The sequence below is a fragment of the Ceratotherium simum genome, chromosome 5, assembly GCF_057802395.1.
Source record: "Ceratotherium simum simum isolate JZ-2026a chromosome 5, ASM5780239v1, whole genome shotgun sequence".
Taxonomy (NCBI): Eukaryota; Metazoa; Chordata; class Mammalia; order Perissodactyla; family Rhinocerotidae; genus Ceratotherium; species Ceratotherium simum.
This window is the reverse complement of record NC_141904.1, coordinates 5,510,407-5,532,671: the sequence shown is the minus strand read 5'-3', so window position 1 is coordinate 5,532,671 and position 22,265 is coordinate 5,510,407. Positions and strand designations below refer to the sequence as shown.

At 46.0% G+C, this 22,265-nt stretch overlaps 1 protein-coding gene across 1 annotated transcript; it reads left to right on the top strand.

The window, feature by feature from the left end:
• Positions 1-1,002: 1,002 nt before the first annotated feature.
• On the top strand, positions 1,003-22,023 carry TM4SF4 (transmembrane 4 L six family member 4). The gene is made up of 4 exons (XM_004419261.3): positions 1,003-1,176; positions 1,873-1,962; positions 13,609-13,745; positions 21,825-22,023. Exons 1-4 carry the CDS (start codon positions 1,003-1,005, stop codon positions 22,021-22,023), a joined length of 600 nt encoding a protein of 199 aa, XP_004419318.3.
• The last annotated feature ends 242 nt before the right edge of the window (positions 22,024-22,265 follow it).

The window sequence follows — 22,265 nt, the reverse complement described above, 5'->3', positions numbered from 1 at the left end:
CACAAAGCAAATTAGTACCCGAATCATGCCCTGGCAGTTGGCAACACGTCCAATAGAGGTCCTCTCCCTGCCTCCTGCACCCTCACCGCTCCTCTGACTCTGTCAGCTCTGCCTCCAGGAGACTCAGCAGCACCCTTTCCTGCCTCTACCCCGCACCAGCCTTCTTTCCTCTGACCCTTTATCAAGGTGGAGGTTTTTATTCCTGCGTGGAAGATGTAGCTGAACAAGCAGATTGGGAACACTGCTTTTGCTAATTCCATCACACCACATAAGGAAGGAGAGGATAGACTTAATGGAGTCACACGCACAGAAATATACCAATCAGGCAATAAAACGAATAGTTATTCTGATTTTATCCTTGAAAAAAATTCCTGTAGGCCCAAGCTCAGTGATATCCAAACAGACTATCAAATTGTTATTTTCATATTAAGGAAAACAGAAGCTCTTTTAGATAACTCTTTTGCATTCCAGGCTGTCAGCAGAAAAGACAGACACGCTGTAGACCATTAAGTACTTGGGAGACATGATTTTAGCTGGGATGTAACTCAGTTATACAGTGATTTACAAGGAGCCTGGGGAAAATGTTTCTTTGTCTGGGCAGGGGCACTGTCAGATGGAAGGTGCAGGAGTTCCAAATGCTGTTTGTTCCAGCTCTGTGCTCTATTGCAGCAATGTGTATGTCTTGTCTGTGCTGGTGGATGATTAACAGAGGTTATTGGTCTCCATGGCAAAGTGATTGCTCTGAACATAATCTCATTTATGGGGGTGCAAAAAAAAAAAGAGGACTTCAGCTCAGGGAGAATGTATAAATGTCCATCGTCATCGAGGTTCTGCTATATCTGAAAAGCAGAAACAGCTCCAAGGACACAGTTCACAGGCTGATTGGCTTCTCACCTCCAACATACGGATAGAATTGGGGACAATCACCAGGACACTCTTAGCAGAGACCCGTGAAGGAGGCAGTGAGGCCTTTGATCGCAGCTCGGTCCTGCCCTTGGCAGCATGTGCACTGGGAGCTGTGCCAAGTGCCTGGGGGGCACCCTCATTCCCTTCACCGTGTTTGGCTTCCTGGCTAACGTCCTGCTCTTTTTCCCTGGAGGAAGAGTGATAGACGACAACGACAATCTTTCGGATGAGGTCTGGTTTTTCGGAGGAATATTAGGAAGCGGGGTCTTGGTGAGTAGGGAAACCTTGAAATCCCTCTGAAGGAGATTTTCATCCCATCCTTTTAAGATCAAGTATTCATTGACAGGGAAGGTATCTAGTTGCTAACAAAAGCCTAAGCATTGCGTGATATGAAGTCAGTGCCTTAATTCTTCCCCTTCTCTATTAGGACCCGACACGACACGTCCACTAAATTTACTAAGTAACAAATCCCCAAGCTTGGGCTGGAGGTTCTCAGGGGTCAGTTCAATTCCACGAACCAAACTGAGGGCCACGTGATTTCTTTATTCTATATCACAGTGCTGGCTGGTGGGGGCAGACCCACACTTTCTAGCAAATTGATTGACTGAAGACCACCCACAGAGCAGGTGTCAGTGGATCCCTCCACTCGGGCACTAATGAGTTCTTTACCCGTTTCCAAAAGAGTGTGGGCACCTCATGTTAAGAGAGAGAGAGACTCACTTTTCACGACAGTTGAGGACAACTTTCTTTTCCGTGTCCTAACCCACCATCTAAATGGAAACTTAGGGTGTCAGGGCTTGAAATCTTGCCTCACTGAAGCTAATAGCACCTAAGTACTCACTAACCCTCATCGACCCACCAGCCCTGCTCTGTCCTTGCCATGCCCACTGGCCACCACATCCCACATCGCGGATGTGGCTCCTCTCACAGCCCAGGCCCACCCTGAGGTGCTTCTCTTGCCGGTAGATGATCCTCCCTGTGGTGGTGTTCTTGGGCCTGAAGAACAACGACTGCTGTGGGTGCTGTGGCAACCAGAGCTGCGGGAAGCGATGCGCGGTGAGTCACCTGGGGGGAGGGGGCAGCCACCAGAACACCTCCAGGGTGCACTGTCTCCTTGTGCTGGCATCTGCGGGTGGGGATGAGTTGCTAACCCGAGGCAGGACTCTGGGAGCAGCAGGTGCAGGCACAAGGATGGGATTCTTGCTGGTGCGAAGTAACAATATAACACAATTTTAAAACAGCATAGCCCTGAAATTTGCAGGGTGTGAGTAGCATTCTAGATTTTACAAACAGGCAGGATGTCAAAGCTGCAAAACTGGAGTGACGCCATATGTAGAATGCAGGCTTGGAGGGCTGAGGCGGGCGGTACCTCTCCCTCTGCTGAGAGTCCCTGAGGCTCCAGGCGAGTGCTGTCCTTTCTCTGGCTCTGCAGTGCCTCACCTGTAAAGGGGGGTTGGGACAGGACAGCAGATGGGAACCTCCTCTCACCAGTACTCCCCTCAGCTCCCCCTGCAACCACTGCCAGGGTCTCGGCCTCAGAGGTCCAGCACTTCTCCACGCCGCCCCAGAATTTGCCTCAGGGCTTCTGTTTCCTTTCTTTTTCATGTTCCATCCTTCTCGTGGGCGAGCCAGAGAGACAGGGCACCAGCATTCCAGGGCGGAGTGGGAGGACTGCCGGGACACAGCGGCGGGTCCCCTTTCCGCGACTGCGTGTCCCTGTGCTGCTCTCGCCTCCCTTCTCTCATCTGTAAAATGAGGAAGTTGGACCAGACCCGATTTTCCCGAGCTTAGGACAAGCTCTGCTGGCACACAGATGGGCTGTCCCTTTCAATGACATAGAAAGTTATTCCCTTTTCAATTACCCTTCAATCTTTTTGATTCTATCAAGAAAGAAAATCTTATTTTGATGGAAATAAGTCTTTACTACGTCTAATGCTTCATAATCTCCTTTTCTAACAAAGGAGGAAAGAGTCTCGGGCTCCAGGAACGCGAGTGACATTAACAAAAAAGTCAATCATGTTGTGGTTGTGTTTGCTAATAATTCTGGTTTTTCATGCATATGGGTGATATAAATGAATAAAATAGAGAGTTTACTTAAAGAAAAATATTAAGAGTCCAGATACGTTAATATGGCAAAAATGAAGAAGATAGAACTGAAATTCTGGCTGGATGATGAGTAAGGCCAGCTTCTGCTCTCATCTCCAAGGTCCGATTGTCCATCTAAGAGACTCACGAACTCCGATAACAAACTGGACACACTTACCTTGACTTCTTTAAGGGAAAGGTGTAGCTATCCGTTCGGAAACACAATCATTTATAACATTTTTCTCATCGTTATTTGCTCATTTATCAAATCAAAAAATATTCCTTGAGTACATATGAAGGGCTGACGCTGGGCACTGTGCATAAGGTTACAGTTTTCCATGTGGAATTCAAAGATCATTCAAAGAGAATGTTCTCACCTTCTTAACACCATCCTGACTCCCAAGGAAACATTGATGATTATTATTGTAACATTTAAAATCATCATTTACAAAGAAAATTAACTACAATTAATCTGATATAATTATGTAACATATGCCATATCTAATACGATACTTTTATATAATTGCTTATAAAGGAAAGGGAGACATTAGAACTCATTTTCCCCTTGAAGTGTAATTCCGTTACACCTTGTAGACTTTCAGGGCATTAGTTGGAGATGAAATTTGAAAAAAATTAGCAATTAAGGAAATTGGATGAAAAGAAAAAAAGAGTCATTGCTTAGAAATCTAACCTCATTCCCTGGTGCTGAGTAGAAGGCAGAAGATTAGCATGTGTAAAACAAAGGTTTTGTTTATTTTTTGTTTTTAGGTTTATATATAACCACAGTGAAAAGTGAATTAATACTCAAAGTATTGTGCAAAACTTGTTTCTTAATTAGATTTAAGTGAAGTCAGAGAGGAAGTCAGAAAAATCTTTCTTTTTTTGTGGGGAAGATTAGCCCTGAGCTAACATCTGATGCCAATCCTCCTCTTTTTGCTGAGGAAGATTGGCCCTGAGCTAACATCCGTGCCCATCTGCCTCTACTTTATATGGGACACTGCCACATCATGGCTTGACAAGCGATGCATCAGTCCATGCCCGGGGTCCAAGTGTGCAAACCCCGAGCCGCCGAAGGATGCGCACGCACTTAACCACTGTGCCACCGAGCCGGCCCCAGAAAAGTCATGTTTTTACCAGCACAGTTGAGTCAACAGGACCTGAAACATTTGGTCTGCCCATTCCGATTGTCCATCCGGGCTCCCTAACCCACAGGTGGGGTCTGCTCTTGGCGTGAGTTGAAGAGGAGTCCTCCAAACAACTGGCTGACCCTCCAGAAGGGCAGTGCCCGCCAGAGGACCAGCCACGCCAGACTTTAAACCAAGGCAACCAGCGACAGCGGCCCTGGACCACGGGTGACCACACTCCAGGTAGACAGCAGAGGATTGCTCGTGTCTGGTTTGTTTGTTTTTTAATCACCTGCCAACTATTAAAAATGGAGAGATTTCACAAAAAGTATCTAGATCTCTTACTTCTTTTTCAAAAAATTAAAAATTAACCTGTCACTCCCAGGCCTGTATTTTGTCACACAGTGGCTGTGCTGGGCATGGCTGAGCTCTTCCTGTAGGGTCGCTGCCCCTGGGGGCCGCTGAGCTCATGCCTCTGCTCTAGAGCCATTTTTCCTTACTGTTCTGAAGATCTGGAGCACAAAGCATTAGTCATTTTTTAAAGAAAAGTATTTACAAACATTTTGTCAGAAAAAGGAAAAGAAAGAGCATGATTTGATGGGTACTATAATGCTGAAGATTTAAATTATTTTTCCAGATGCTCACAGGGTTCCCCTCCAGGTGTTTAAAGGACACTGGGCTTCTGTGGCACATTAAGAAATCCTGCTGGGTAGCCGGGCCTGTGAGACAGATACAGACTAGGCCAAGCTGGTGTGCTAACTTCTGCTGCCTACTTCAGGGCCTTGCTCTCTATCACTTGTTTCCTGGCCACGCTCTCTCCTTTCTTCTTTGCTGTGTCTTTCTGGAATATTCCCCAGAAGGCAGCTACATCACTCTCTTCCCTTTCCTTGGGCAGTAAAATCAGGACACAAGAATCAATAGGAGAAGAGGATGTGGTGGCTGTAGAAATATAGCACGACAGTGAGCTGGAAAAATCTTGAGATCACCTGATTGACAGCTTCATGGTGAAACTAGAAGATGGCAGTAAGCTCCCCTCTGAGGCAGAGCACACTGAAGCCCAGCCCCAGGGGTCTGCACTCTCTTAAGTAAATTAAGCTAAACAAGAGCTAAGAAAAATGAACCCTGGGGCAAAAACTGCAAGAGGAAGGTGACTTCCAAGATGGGCTTTGAAAGCCCTTACCTGGGTTTGTCTTAAGGTCTCAACCTCTTCCTCCCATACGGGAGGTTCTCAGTGGACCCCTGGCAGCTTGTCCGTGGCTGGTCAGGGTTTCCTGCCCTCTAATCCTTTAAAAAACATTGATCTCTCAGGGTCCAACAGCACAGCAAATTAATTTTATCAACTCATTCCTGTTAAGAATGTGCTTCAGTAAGAGCCTTTTGAAGATGTTGAACTTGACTCAAAGGAGTGTCTTTAATAATGAGACTGAAGGCAGATTGATAAAGGACATACGGAGGGCAGCCAGGCATTTCAGCATCCTTACAGCAGATCAGGTAGATAAAGGCCCACCGCATCCACAGGCAGGGCCAGATGGTTGACAGACCTGTTTAGAAGGAAGATGTTGGTCGGGTCATAAATTAGTCGATTCCTTGTAGTCAGCACTTCCTCCTGTGCCTGGCTCACCAGTGCCCCCTAGGGACGCCTACGGTGTGAGCTCTTCTGCAGGGAGCACTTCAGAGGCGGAAGGCAGGGACTCTCCGACATTTAACTCTGCGTTCCTTGGAATGACAGCAAGTTTGAGCGACATTTAAGAAAGACAGTTCTTTTGAAATAATAGATTCTCTTGAAAGAAGAAATAAAGTATGGAGCCCCATATCTTCACTAAATGTTGATTATGCTTCAAAATCCTCTGCTGAAAAATGGATCGTGGCAGTTGCTACCTTTCATAAGGGCACTGAGGAGACGGGGGAAGATGTTGCAAGCATTAGCGTGCAGGGAGGGGGCGAGGAGAACCGAATGCCTGGGGTACTGAGGACACGTGGTCCTCGATAAGTGCTCGTTGGATGAATGAAGTGCATGAACACTCAGGAGGGGTTTCGGCTGACTCCCTACTTCCTCAGGCTCAATTCTCTCAATACCCCTTTGAGTCAGGCATTAAACTCCCTGTTTTATAAATAAGGAAACTGAGGCGCACGCAAGTTAAGCTTCTGACCACCACATCCCCCACCACCCCAGACAGAAAGTACAAGACGTTAACGTTTTAAGGGAAAAAACACTTCAGATAATCTCCATATGTCTCCTAGAATACCTGCTGAGGACGACCCTTCATGCCCACCAGAGACGTTTCCCAACATGCTGCTACTACCCAAATCTCTGAAAACCCTGCCCCCAAACCACCTGCTTTTCCTGCCTTCCCAGCCCCCAGTGCCTCCTCCAGCTTATGAGGGGACGTTAATACACACCTGCTGAGGACACACCTCAGACAGCGGCAGAGCTGGGGTCCCAACCCACGTTGTCTGCCTCCAAAGGGCAACAGAGAGGAGGTCTTCAAGTTGACAAACAGTGGATCAGAGGGCCTCGGATCACAGGCAGCACTATCTTCCATTTCAAGGGAAGCGTCTGCAGCATGCACATAACACACGTTTCTTTAGCAGTGTGAACAGGACACGTGTGCTAGCAAGCGTGAGGGAGTTCCTCTGCTTACTCATATTTTTCTGCCCAGTTATGCTTCCTGTGTGCATGGAAAGTAAGAGCGTGTGAGGATATGACAACTAAAATATTGCAATATAATAATGACATTTATCAAGTGCCTGTTAATGTCATGGGAAATTCTCTAAAACTTGGAAACAGGCAAAAGAGATTTCTAGGTGTCCTATCAATGAGGTGCTGGGCATTATCTCACAGCCTACCCCACCTGGGGTCATCAATTTTCTAGAGATGTGTACCTTTGAATCCCTGTTGCCTATTGAGTAGGCTCTCTCATGTATTATGATCTCCCTGAGGCGGGTACTTGTGATTGAGGCTTATTTTACAGCAGAGGAAATGGGAATCTTAGAAAGGTCACTTCCCAAGGTCATCAGGGAGGAACCAGGACTCAGACCCAGATCGGTCTGCCGGTAACCCATGACTTTGACCATGCAGAGCAGCGCCCTCTCTCCTCTTTCCTCGTGTAGACTAGGGCTGGCGTGTCCACAGCACACGAACTACAGAGGGAGCCTCTCGTTCCTTACTCAAGTCTGGCGGCTCCTCTCACAGAGTTCAGCACTGTTCCCAGTTACTGTGTCTCCTCCAGAGGTAGTCCGGCCTTCTGCCTGGTTACTGAAATAACACTGAGGTAGAGCGTCTACTGTCTAACATATTCAACTTGAGCTCAGTAATTTTTAACATGAAAAATTTTGTATCATGAAACCCAATAAGTTAAAATTATTCCATACTGGTTTTAAGACTGATATGGGCCGGCCCAGTGGCATAGCGGTTAAGATCATGCGCTCTGCTTCAGCGGCCCGGGCTTCGCCGGTTTGGATCCTGGGCACGCACCTACGCACCGCTCATCAAGCCGTGCTGTGGCAGTGTCCCACATAGAGCAACTAGAAGCATGTACAGCTATGACATACAACTACCTACTGGGGCTCTGGGGAGAAAAAAGGAAAAAAGGAGGAAGATTGGCAACAATTTGAGGGCCAATCTTCCTCCAAAAAAAAAGACTGATAATATCTCTGAGTAGTAAATTTGGCAATTTTTTAAAACTTCTGACTGTGAAATTGTTTAAAGCAAAGTGACATAAAGTGTACTTTGCTTCATGTGGTTCATCCATTGTGGAAAAGTTACAAAAAATCAGATTGGGGTGTTTGTTTTATTTATTTTAAGGAGAGATATTTCAAATTTGAATGCAAAAACAGAACAGACCACCTGTAGCTTTAAGAAATTGTAACCTGATGTCATTTTTTCTTCAGAGTTTTATAAAGAAATAGAATATCATTGATTCAAGTGAGGCACTGTTCCTCTTCTCTATCACATTTCCATCCCTCCTAAGAATAATCGTAATCATGAATTCAGTGCAGACAATATCCATGCACGTTTTAAACTTTTACTACCAAAAATCCATTTTTCAAATGGACTTTTCTAGACTATGCTGTCCAATACAGTGACCACTATCCACGTGTGGCCATTGAGCACATTGCGGAATGTGGCAAATCTAAATCAAGATGTATCATGTGCATAAAATACACACCAGATTTCAAAGAATTAGTACAAGAAGAAGAATATAAAATATCTCATTTGTAATTTTTGTATTGATTATATGTTGAAATGATATTTTGGATATGTTGAGTTAAAGAAAATATATTATTCAAATTAATCTCACTTGTTTTTGTTTTTTACTTTTTTAATGGTGGTTACCAGAAAATTCTAAATTCCATATATGGCTCGCATTACAATTCCACTGGACAGGGCTGATCTAGAGGTGCTTACAGTGGGGGCTCTTTGTAACAGGAAAAATCATCTCATTGATATTTTATGTGACCCGGTTTTTCATTTACTCAGACTTGCCTAAAGTGAGGAATGTTTGCATTTGTACTCATTTTTTGTGTCTTTAAACATTTGCCTGCTAAAATGTTCCGGGAGTGATGTCTAAAATCCTTTACTCAGCTCACAGAGCAGGAATGGCACGCGTCAGATTTCTCCTCTCACTACCAACCAGTGGAGCGTGAAATCTTGGGCAGTTTTAGTGGAAGGGACCTTCTAGAACCACCTGCCCCTTCTTCTCTTCACACAGGAAGCTGAGGCTAGAGCGGTGGGGGCCTCAGTGACTCCAAGGGGGGGAACCTAGGTTTCCTCAGACTTCCAAATTGCCCTCCTGAAAATGCAGTCTTTCTTTTTTCTTACAGTAATTTCAGATACTCTTATGTTCTTAATCAGTAGTTTAATGATTCCTGACTAATAATAACTCAAGATAAGAAAGTCAAGTAAGCAAAAAGATATTTTTTCCTTATATGTTGTTTTATTTCTGTGAGAGAACCAACGGCATTCACAAGGAAACTTGCAAATAACAGTATCTGGTGCTAGTGGCACCATGTCACTGTGTATTTGAAATACACACAGTATGTGTGTGTCACTGTGTATTTGAAATAAATACACACAGTATATGTGTCACTGTGTATTTGAAATAAATACACACATACAGTATGTGTATGTCACTGTGTATTTGAAATACACACAGTATGTGTGTGTCACTGTGTATTTGAAATCCACACAGTGTGTGTGTGTATTGGTAGAGATGGAAGGTACAGGACCCTGGACTGGGAGGGAGGAGACCTCGGTTCTTCACCTTCCTCAGGCACCTTCTAGATGTGCGACTTGAGGAAGGCACAAGAGCAAGAGCTTTGGCAGCAAGTGGCCGCAGATTGATCCCAGTCCTACCGCTTTACTATCTGTTTGACTTAGAGAAATTATCTTAATTTCTAGTAGTCTCAGTTTCCTGTCTGGGTATGTAGATAATAATACCCACTTCACAGGTTTGTTAAGAGAATTAAATAAGATAATGCACCTAAGGCTCTCATAGTTTGGAGCAAGTTTTATTAGCTAGAAAGTGAGATGATTGTATTCCGTGTTTTTTGAGATTTTTTTTTTAACAAAAATATAACTATAAGAATATTTAACCATTTATCTAGTGGAAATTCTGGCTTTTGAAGACTGTTAACCAGTTTTAAGACGTGAGAAACTCTTCCTTCACAGAATCTGTGTTTCATTGAGACAACCCACTCTAGCACGAAGGACCCCATGTCAACAAATGTGTCCAGACCACTCAGAGCCTCGCTCTGAAAGGACAAGAGGTAGCGTCAGAAGAAACTGGCCTGAGTGTAAGCTTCCCATGGCTGTGCTGGAACATGCTGGCCCTTCCTAGAGTTATGCTAGCTGTGTCCATCTGAACAGCAATTTGGTTGCAGCGTGGAGGGGGCTCAGAGACAGGGAACTGAGATAAGCTCTCGCTAAACTGAAGCGGCATTTCCCAAAGTGTGTTCTTGCAAGAACTCATGGAAAAAAGCTATAGGCTCCTGAGATTGGAAAACTCTGCAAATCACCATAAATACCCAAATATAAGGCAATACTTAACATAAAATAATCTCTTATTTCCCCATAAAGAAGTTTCAAAAAAAGCCCTTGACTAACATTAATATATATGCATATTTAAAATCACATGTATAAAATATGAAATAATTTTAATATACTGATTTTGAAATATTACTCCTCCCCACTCATTTATTTTTAAATGTATTCATGCGTCTTTGACCTCAGTGTCTTTGCTGCTACTAAAGACACCTTTTGAGCTATCACAAGTTTCCCACAGCACATCTTCTCTTCCTTTTAAGTTTGGGCAGACATTTTTGTATCCATGTATGATCCAGTCAGTGGAAATTTCACCCTTAGTCACAAATGTCAATTCACATAAGACAAAGACAGTATTCAAACATTTCTCTTGCAGGTATATATGTTAATGATCCTCATAGCTGCAAGCACTGCGTGTGCTCATTGTGGAATGCCCTTTAAAAGGCTTGTTAACCATAATATCCAGAACTAGGAATTGTGAGGTCAACTTTTCTAGAATAATTAATAAATCTGTGTTGCGAAAAAAACTTTTAAACAATTTCGTCGTCTAACATTAGTTATTTCTGACTAATGTCTTCCCTACACAGTACTTGGTTATTCAAATAAAGTATTTGAGAAAGTGTCCTATTTCCAATATATGGAATAAGGACTCAACTCTAAGGCAATTCCCTCACTTCTGAAGGATAATTTGAGAGCTAATAATTTTCCTAATATTCACGCATACAGAGTATGTCCCCTTCTTGGTGGTTCACACACATTAGCATATCACAAAGATACTTAGAAATACAACAGGAATGAAACCTATTTAACTTTATATAATTCAGCAATTTATGAAATTATTCAACAAGACATCCTTTGGAAAAGAGATTGCCTGTTCTAACACGATAAATTGACCAAAATTTTCATTTACTTGTGACCTAGATTATATTCACAAATGTTCTTGATGGTGAAAATGGATCTGGGATAACCTAGACATAAAAATTAACGGGAAAGGGCCGGCCCTGGGGCTTAGCGGTTAAGTGCGTGCGCTCCGCTACTGGCGGCCCAGGTTCGGATCCGGGCGCGCACCGACGCACCACTTCTCCAGCCATGCTGAGGCCACGTCCCACATACAGCAACTAGAAGGATGTGCAACTATGACATACAACTATCTACTGGGGCTTTGGGGAAAAAAAGGAGGAGGATTGGCAATAGATGTTAGCTCAGAGCCGGTCTTCCTCAGCAAAAAAAGAGAAGGATTAGCACGGATGTTAGCTCAGGGCTGATCTTCCTCACAAAAAAAAAAAAAAATTAACGGGAAAAATGTAAATAATGATTAAGATGAAACCTCAGTCTTTGAAAACATCCAACAGGCAGTGATCCAGCGCCTTTCGTAAGCTAGGAAGAAGAAAAGCCACGCAGACGGTGGTGGGGCGGAGCTCTGTCCTAACTGTCCTCAAACAACTCGCTGTCCTCGGCTTCAAGGAGCTTGCGCTCTGGTTGGGGAAGACAGACATAAAACATGATGCATTCACGTGCTGTAGGCACTGTGCTGTGACAGAAATTTATACAGTCCAGGGGACAGAAGTAGCGAATGGTCAGTCTACGTGGAAAGTCAGACAAGGCTTCGCGAGGCATGGGGTGCCAGAGCTCAGTCTTGGAAAGTTTCACCAAAAATACATTTATACACCATATGAAAATGGATGCCGGCTAAAGTGGAACTCCATTATTCCATAGATCCCGATCGCCCAGGCACAGTCAGGTCTTCGCCACCTGAGTGTCTACTGTGATGGGATGGTTAGTAAGACAGGAAGAGGAAAGGGGACTCCTTGACGTTTAACTTAGTTCATCATATCTGATTTTCACAGCAGACCTTGTAGGTAGGCCTTATCCTGCCCATTTTATGGATGAGGAAACTAAGACTCTGAGGATACATCCATTGTGCTGAGTCGTGACAGAGAGAAAAGTAGCAAAGCTGAGACCTGAGCCTGCATCTGCTGACTTTCAAACCCCTGTGCTTTGCGTTACACCTTCATGTCACCAAAGTAATAAAGGTGATACTTCCTCTACTTCCAAATTTATTGATGCTTCCATGCTACTCTCTAATTACTGTTTAGAATGGACGTTGCATCTCGGGGCCCAGGTTTTTCATCTGTAAGAGGGAGTTAGCCTGAATGGGCTCCAGGAATGTTTCTGCCTTTCATATTCTATAATTCTATTTTGATTTTATAATTTAAAATAAAAAATATGTTAGTACAATCTATTTTTCACTAATTAATCTCTTCACATAAAAATATTTAGGGGCTGGCCCCGTCGCATAGTGGTTAAGTTCATTGCGCTCCACTTCTGTGGCCTGGGTTTGCGGGTTCAGATCCTGGACGCAGACCCACACCACTTGTGAGCCATGCTGTGGTGGTGACCCACGTATGAAGTGGGGGAAGCTTGGCACGGATGTTAGCTCACGGCTAATCTTCCCCAAGCAAAAAAAGAAGAAGATTGGGGCCAGCCAAGTGGTGTAGCGTGTTCTGCTTCAGCGGCCCGGGGTTCGCCGGTTCGGATCCTGGGCACGGACCTACTCACTGCTCATCAAGCCGTACTGAAGTGGCGCCCCACATAGAAGAGCTACAACTCTACAACTATGATATACAACTATGTATTGGGGCTTTGGGGAGAAAAGAAAGAAAAAGAGGAAGATTGGCAACAGATGTTAGCTCAGGGCCAATCTTTCTCAAAAAAAAAAAAAAAGAGGAAGATTGGCAACAGACGTTAGCTCAGGGCTAATCCTCCTCTGGAAAAAAAAAATGTAAAAGAACTGGAATTGTTAGGGCTGTGTAACCTGAAGAAGAGAAACCTTTCAGAGGGTGGAAGGAGTGGAGATGATGTAAAATATAAAATATTTTTATGTAAGACATAAAATATCTTCAGATATTTTAAAGGATGCTACCACATGGAAAAGAGGTCGGACTTAATCTTTTTTACCTCAAGAAATGTAACCAGGACCAATGAGGAGAAGTTCTAGACTTCTCCTCGTTCTCATGAGCAGAACCTGCCTACCACCTGAGACCTCACAGTGACTTAGCCTCTGTGAGATAATTGGACCAGAAAATTTTTAAAAGATCACTTCCAATTCTAAGATTCTTTGATTCTATAATAGACTGGCCTTCCATATTAGCCCTATGGAGGAGATTCTATGCTTAACAAGGTTAAAAACCATGGTTCAAAGGTATCAAACTAAAACCAGCACTTCAGTCATCAAAGAATAGGTAAAAAAGATATGGGAGTGAGGGTGACGAAGGGGACATGAGACACCAAAACACCTTCTAGGAGACCCCGCAGGCCCCACCTGCCATAAAGACCGGCTCCTACATCGTAACTTCCCTGCAGTCACCACGCTCAACCACAGGCTGGTTAGGTGTGCTCTGTGTGACCTCTGGACCACTGAAGAACCTGGCTGTCTCTCTCCTCTTCCAGATGTTCAGCTCCACAATATTTGCTGCAGTTGGATTCTTGGGTGCCGGATACTCATTTATCATCTCGGCTGTCTCGATCAACAAGGGTCCTAAATGTCTCACGGACAACAGCACCTGGGGCTACCCCTTTGACAACGGGTAAGACACACCCTGCAACGCCCAGGTGTCACCCCAAGGGGCACAGGCACGTCAGCAGCCCGAGGGGAGACACTGCTCACGTCCTGTCGCCTTCGTGTTGCAAGTCTCAGGCATGTTGCTCCTTTGAGGCAGAGCCAGAGTTGTGGAGTGGAATGAAGTTGCATAAGGTCTCACCTCTAATTGCTCTTTGACAGGGGCCAGGGGAAATAATTGAAATTGGGCGTGTCAGCTGGCCCGAGGGAAGGAGATTTGTGGTGTCAACACTCGCACACAAACATTCGTTAGCAGCAACAGGAAGCAACTAATAATACTTATAAACAGCAAGCAGTGGCTTCCGTTGCAAATCTTATACTGGAAACCGAGGATGACTACTCACTGATAGAGCTCAAAGGCTCTCACTAACACCCCAAACGGTGTATAACTAAATAAGCCTTTACAGAAAGCAAATTTATGGAAGAGGACATCGAAAACATTGTAGGTTCTCCATGAGAGTTAATGTTAACAGAACTCATTAAAATAACACTTGATATTTTCATGGTACTTTGTAGTTTATGAAGAGCCTTTTTTTTTTTTAACCAATTTGTAATTGAATCTCCGCAGCACCCTTGGGAGGTGGTCACTCCATGCCAAGGCAGGTGTAAGTATGACTTGCTCAAAGCCACACAGCTAGATGGGAGCAGACGCAGGGCTCAGCCTCCTGGCTTCTGACCTCAAGTCTTCGTCTCTTTGTGTTACACGTGCTTCTGCCCCCAGACTGCACTGTCCCATCCAGTAGCCAGGACCCCCATATGCGGCTATTTAAACTTCAGTTCATTTAAATGCATAAGTTAACAATTCCTCAGTCACGCTAGCCGTATTTCAAGCGCTCAGTAGCCACACGTGGCTGTTGGTGAGTGTGTTGCATACCTCAGACATAGGACATTTCATCACTGCGGACAGTCTATTAGAGTGTTCTGTGCTGGACTCACACCTCCAGGAGGGCTGGGGCCGCTTCTGTGTTGTTCGCCGTCGCAGCCCCTCTGCCTGGCACAGTGACAGACACATCTAGGGGGCCAGGAAATATGGTTGTTGGGTCCTCCTGCACATGGATGATGGGTCTATGCCTAAAAAATCTATAGGGCACCAATTTATTAACTCAAACCCTATATATTAATTTATAGTGAGAGTCTAAAGAACCCCTGGGGGCGGGCCCGGCGGTGTAGCAGTTAAGTTCCTGTGTTCCGCTTTGGCGGCCCAGGCTTCACAGGTTTGGATTCCGGGCGCAGACCTACACACTGCTCATCTAGCCACGCTGTGGCGGGCGTCCCACACAAAGTAGAGGAAGATGGGCACGGATGTTAGCCCAGGGCCAATCATCCTCAGCAAAAAAAGAGGAGGATTGGCAACAGGTGTTAGCTCATGGCTAATCTTCCTCATAAAGAAATAAAGAAATAAATATAAATAACTCTAAGAGCAGGCTTTAGAGAGTACTGGTTCTGCTATAACACAAGGTCTCGGTTTGTTCACAAAAAATATCATCCCCACCCTGTCCTGTACAAGCCCTCTAACATCTTCACATCACAGGCAGTGATTCCCAAAGGTACTTATTTTGCTGTGGAAGGGCCTCTCATCTTACAGAGGACTGCTGGGGCTCCACTGCCACGGGGTTGCTTGCTAGAGCACAGAACTCAGACATCAGAGGGCTGAGCCATCTCCTGAGGTCCATCTGATAGCTCACTCTCACCCACCTGGGGCTGCGTCTGTGACGCTATAGACTACGTCTTCTTTCAAGGACCCTTCTCCTATTATTTCCATCAACGGCCTCAGTGCAATGTTAAACATGTTTTCTATCTGTTCTCTTATGTGAATGATACTACCCTTGATGAACTTAAGGAGAATAAATCTATGCGCCAAATGAAGGAGGGCGAAAGGAAACATGGCAGATGCCAAGTAACCCTCCACGGCCGTACAGCGGTCGCCTGTGTGCTGGCGTGAGGGTCTGGCATACACACGCCCTGAATGGAATGGGAGGGACCAATGCCCAGGGTCAGTAGGGTGACTGCTGGGCTGAGGGTCAGCACAGGAAATGCCAGCTTGAGGGGAGGACAGGAAACTGCTTTTCAAAGTTCTCTGCATTCGTCCTTCTGGGTGAACAAGTTTCCGTTCACATCACAGCCACATACTGCACATTTCTCTGTGATGGATGCTTCTGTGTATGTTATTTTGTCTACTCGTCACAACTCACCCATCCACTAACGGGTATCAGATTAGAGAGGGTTAATAATAAAAACAGAATAAATTTTGCAGGCAAGCAGGAACATTCCAGAATTCTCCATCCTCTGTTCACTGTATGGCTTTGATAATTATCTGAGGGGAGGAAGGGTTGAATACTTAGACATCTGCATAGTGGCTTCAAACTATCATATGATCAAAAATCCCTGCATGGGGCGAATTACAAAATCATAGATACCACTTCCCAGGGGACGTAGACGATGAGTGATTTTGACCATTCCTGGCTTTTTCCCTCAGGCCCTGACCGTAGAATTCACTCCCACCCAAGGTGCAAGTCCACTCTCAGGCACGGTGGGAAACAGGCCCCGGCTCCACAGGGGCGCTCTCAGGGGGAGGGGCCCAGGGCAGTGGTCTCCCTGCGTCCTCGCCACCTGGCACATTCCTCAGCTTTCCGTCTTCTCCAACATCCTGCCTCCTGTTTTCTGAGACAACAACTCACATCCCTTTTTGCCCTCATCTCCTGCTGCCAGCTCCAGACCTTCCCTGACCCAGGGGCTCGCCTGGACTCTCTAGTGACAATAACCGAGCCTCCTGTGGCTTGTGTGGTCAGTCAACAAAGTGCTTTCAGCTACATTGTCCATTCGGTCCTCACAAAGAGCTTGTGAGCTTAGTTAACTCTCCTCCAGGCTAAGACAGCAAGGCCCAGAGAGCACAAGTGACTTGTCCCAAAGAATCCTGTTTCTTAATGGCCGAAGCTCGAGTCCACGTTGTCTGACTTCAAGGCACAGCGCTTTATCTAGAACACAATTTCTATTGATTCGCACTATCTGCTTTTGCGTCCACTCCACCTAGCAAAGCCCAGGGGCCTCTGTCTCCAGTCTCGTTTGCTACAGCATGGACCCCTTCTCCGTGGGAGCCCCGGGGGCCAGCATTGCAGCCGTTGTCCTCGCAGCTGCAAACCTAACGCACGTACACAGCTCCACAGTGAGTAGAGGATGAATCGCTTGTGTGAGCCCAATGGGAGGACTCAGGACAGTGACTGTCTTCCTTGACCAGGTGGCAGCAGTGACAGCTGCTCCTCCCCCCCCCCCATTCTCCCTCCTCTTCCTCCTCCTCTTAATGATTAAGGGCTGAGTGTTTTGCAGGCTTTATCTTACGTAATCTTTCTAACAAATCTGAGAAGAATTCATATCCCTGGAGTAGAAAAATGAAGTTCAAAAAGGTTAAATTGCCCCTGGCTCCACAGCTAGTAACTAGTAGAAGGAGAATCAAAAACAAAACACTTGGCAGTACCCTGCTTTGTGCTGAAGCCTGTCCCAAACACGGAGCAAAGAAGGACAGACTGGTCCCTGCCCCATGAGCACAAGACTGGTTAGGGTGACAACACAGGACAGATGCTCACCGTGCAGAAAGGGATGAAATGGAGGACCGTGAGGGGAGCTTCTCCGAGAAAGCGACGCAGGCAGGTTCTGGAGGACGAGCAGGAGGAGGGGAAGCCCATTTCAGGCAGAGAGAGCGGCAAGTGCTGAGGCACCTCGGACAGGCCGGACCTGCTGGGAGGACGTCAGGACGCTGTGCGGCTCGAAGCTCAGGGCGAAGGTCGGGGAGAGGAGCTGAAGGGGACACCACGTGAGGGGGGACTGAGAGGCAGCCTGGATTCAGGACATCGGGGAATGGCAGGACGTCGTGGTCAAGCAGGACATGCCACGACCATTTGGGAGCTTGAGAACCACCGTGACGGCCGCGACACGGAGGATGGACAGAAGGGCCCAGTAGCTGAAGGGAGAGCCAAGCAGGAGGTTGGAGGAATAATCCAGATGAGATCATGAGCGTCTGCAGGGAGAGGATTGGAGCTCAAAAGAAGGCGACACCTCAGAGACTGTGTGAGACGGAATCCTCAGGATCAGGCGTGAGGAGGAAGGGGGAGGTTGTTAAGGTGGACCCTGCGATTCCAGCGTGGGGCACAAACCCAGAGCTTTTCAATGCCATAGAATTTAGCTCTGTTTTCCACAGAAATGTTTGTTGGCGACCATATTAAAGGATCAAAGACACTTAACTTTTTCTCTGTGAGAACCATACTAAGGAAGCATATCCCAGAAGAAAAAAGAAAGCCGGGCCATTTTGGGATACACCCTCGTGGCTTCTTTGATGTAGGACCTCCGCCATCCAAGGTCTTCCTTTCTGAGACAATGCCCACCTCTGCCTTGACCCTGAGCTGCTGGAAGGGAAGCAGCTTGCAGGGCCCTGGGACAGCTGCGGGAGGGAAAGCTGGAGGAAGCCCAAGGAGGTCCCGCAGTGGGGGGGGGCCAGGGCCACAGCACGCCCAGGCCGGGCGGCGCCTCCCTCCCTGCTCCCTGGGGAAGGAAGGAGTTGGGCGGTGAGGGGAGCACTGTCCCACCGAGACGCAGGCCTGAATACAGTTCAGTGGTCAGCCTGGACTTTCAGTGAAGACCATTTGTATCCGCACTTAAAATGTTACTTGTTAGCAGGAGCCCCATTCCCTCGAGCTGGAAGCCACATCCATCGGGTCAGACGGGATTGACCACGTGTTCCCAGCTTTCGGGAAGCAAGAAACACTCACAGATGTTAGAACCAGCTTTGCCCTTGGCCCGACCGGACTTAGGGTCCATTCCCACCTCTGCCCCACACCAGTGGTGTGATCTCTCAGCTCTTCCTCTGTGAGATGGGGTAACAGCACGGTCAGGTTCAGGCAAGAGTGAAATAACATGATGTACCTACAGCACGTGGCACAATGACTGCCAAGCAATACCTGCTAAACATTCAGCCTCATTCTTCATTTTCATGATTGTAACTCACTACCGTGAGTGGAATTTATTATCATACGTTAGAACCTTCTAGAATGTTATGCTTTTATAATGATTTCATGATCTAACTTCAATGTTTTCAACCAGCCACCTGAAGGTTCAAAGAGAATAATCTCTTTACCATGGTGTAGGTCAACCTTGACTGATGTACTATTACAGAGGTAGTGTGTCAATCAAATTTCATAAAGAAATCATATTTCAAATATCCTAAAGGGATGTAATTGCTCAAATGGAGAGAGTTGTGTAATGATTCAGAGCATTGGCTTTGGAGTCAGACAGAACTAAGATGAAATCCGGGCACTCTCATTTACTAGCCTTAACTTCTTAACCTGTGTATGGGTGTATGTTCATTCACTCGGTGAATGTTTCCTGAAGGTGACTCTGTGCCAGGCATTGTTCAAGTAAAGAAGCACCTCCTTGTGGGATTGGGAAAGATGACATAAAGCAGCTGGCGAGTGCCGGGCACAGGGGCAGGACCCCGACCATGAAAGGGGCTGTGATTTATTGAACTCTCCCTGTGCCGGAACTGGGGACAGAGAGAGGGGACATGGTCTTTGCCTCGTGGGTGTTCAGTCCCAAAGAGAAGATAGACAAATGGACAGACGCTGACAGCACAGGGCCCTGGGCCCTCCGTCCCAGAGGGAGCACAGTGCCAGGAAGCACAGAAGGGTACCAAAGCCTGCAGAGGGCAGAGGAGCATCAGGGAGTCTGTCCCGGAGGAGGTGGCCCCTGAGTTGGCCAGGCGGAGTGGGCCAGGCAAAGCCTTCAGACTCCCCTCTTCCTTCCTGCAGCTGCCTCTGTTGCTGGCAAGAAGTAGGTTTCATGAAATCATGGCTTTCTGCCCCGATGGTGATGGCATTACTGCAGCACTGGGGAAAAGGCCCTTCGCAGCAACGGGATGCTTTAAAACCCTGGTTAAGTGGGTTTAAACCGTCTCAGCTCTCCCTGCTTCACAGAATGTAGAAACATGATTAGCTACCCCGTCGGTGAAAAATTAGGGCTCCTCCCCGCTGAGGTTGGAGGGTTGGACGCAGCATTCATTGTCGGGATCTCTGAGAGTCTCAGAACCTGAGTCTGCAGGGGTAGAAGAAGGGCCTGGAACGGCTATCCGTGGCGGTTTGTGAGGGGTGAGGCAGCAGCAGGAGTGCGCCTGAGAGGATTTCTCCAGGCAGCCAAACCCAATCCCTGCTCCAAGTCCCCGTGAGCGCTTCACAGTCTCACCACCAGGAGGTGCTGTCGTCCCATCGCTGTACAAACTTCAGAGGCAGAAAGACTCAGGACTGCCAATTACTTCGTCTTAGGATCTTTTCTTTCTAAAATGTGCCTGGAAAGTATTATCTCTTTATAAACTCTTACAATCATCAAGTTAAAAGTTGTAAAGATAGAAAGGACTGCATGGAAAAATGCAGAACAGAAAGATGAGTGTTTAAAAATAATCAGTACTGTAAAGAGGACTTACAGAACAACACATAGAGTTTATCATCTCAGCAAACTCTCACAGTTGTGAGATTGTGCTCAGCCCATTTTATAGATGAAGAAACGGATGCTGGGGGGTAACTTGTAGGTGGAGTACACAGCTAGTAAGAGGATGCTTGGATTCAAACCCAGGTCCATCTGAATCCAAAATACCAGCCCCTTTCCTTCAGACCACACTGCTCTGATTAAGTAAAATAAGGACAATGCCAGCGTCCACCGAGCACTTCCTATATGCTGCGCGCTGTTCTCCGCACTTGACTAGTATTAACGTTCAATCTTCACATAACCTGGGACTTGATAGAGAAGGTCAGTCCCATCAGAGAAGTGCCCCAGTCACACAGCCGGTGAGCAGGAGAGCCCGTGCTCTAATGGAAGGTGAATCGATGCTATAAACAACCTTTAATCTTTACATCAAGAGCAAAATGCTCAGTCCTTCCGTCATTCCTTCTGCTCTGTTAAACTCCAGGGCATCTTCCTTCATTTCAAAGATTTGTCAAAATCGTAACACAGGATGTCTTTAAAATAAGTGTGCACTGACGCACTGGAGAATTCATCAGAAACAGGGGTTGTCAAAAAGACCTAAAAACAAGAAGGCGGATGTGAGTTTAGTAGCCAGATGGAGAGTTTCCCATTGATGCCTTGGAAGGACAGAAGATGCACAAAGGAAGAGGAAGAGACTGGTCTGTGGCTCTAAGAATGTGAGAAGGAATCGTAATAACCCACAGGATTTCCCACTTTACTCTCGTCTTTGTTTCAACTAAAGATAGCATCCTTTGCATTTCTCCTTCAAGGAACAGTGCACTTTATATTGCGGTGGACTCCTCATATGTATATTTTATAAATGTATTGCAGTTTCTCCTATTTCAAGGTTTTTGTAAAATATGTATTAAGGCAGCAGATTATTTCTTCCTTTTAATTAATTAAATCTTTCTTGCATGTGGAATCCCTACATGTTAACAAGAATATAGTTGAGTCAAATTCACAATTTGGCTAGAATTAAGCCTTAAAAAAATCAAGCCCTTCCCTCTCACTCTAGCCACGATTGTACTTCATGGCTTCAGATGGCTGCTAGCCTTAAGAGGTAACTTGTCAAAAGTCTCTGATGACAGTTGGTAGCATAAAGACCACACACATGAGTGAGAGTCTACTCCTCGAGTGTCTTCATTTTCCTGGACCCGTAATAGGTATTAAATTTACCCATCCTCTTGGTCAGCTCCCAAATATCACTCTATCACTTAGCTGCTGTGTGATGTAGGGGCAAGTCACCTAACCTCTCTGTACCTCAGTGTCTTTATTTGTGAAATGAAGAAAAGAACCATAAGGTTTCTATGAGAAATAAATGAGTGAATATCTGTAAGATGTTTAGAACAGGGTCTGGCACATAGTCTATACTCAATAAAATGTGAGGTATTATTTTTAAAAGTGTTGTTATTATGCAATATTCTTCTTATGAAGCTTATGTTTTGGATGGAAACTATTGCAAAAGAAAAACCACTATGGTGACTTCTAGTCCCAGGTATTGCTTACTTCTTACAGATGTCTCCTTTCTCTCCCATGTCCCCGGCAGGGATTACCTGAGTGACAAAGCCTTATGGAGCAAGTGCCAAGAGCCTGCCAACGTGATTCCCTGGAACCTGAGCCTCTTCTCCATCCTGCTGGTCATAGGAATCATTCAGATGCTTCTCTGCGCCATCCAGGTGATCAACGGCCTCCTGGGGACCCTGTGCGGAGACTGCCAGAGTTGTGGCTGCTGTGGGGTGAGTTGAGGTCTTTGTCCTTTCTTCTCAGCATGCAAGAGGCCAAGGCAGGCCCCCAGCGCTAATGGAATGAGAGTGTGGAGTGGGTGGTGGCTGCAGAAAACCAAAGCCAGGCCGGAATGTCCAGGCAGCCCCTGCATCAGCTCAGGGATACAGTGACATTGTGTTGCTGGAGCCCAGAAGTTCTGCTCTCTGCTTGTTAACATACGCAGGCTGAAGGTGACCAACCTCACAGTTGACCACAGTCTTGG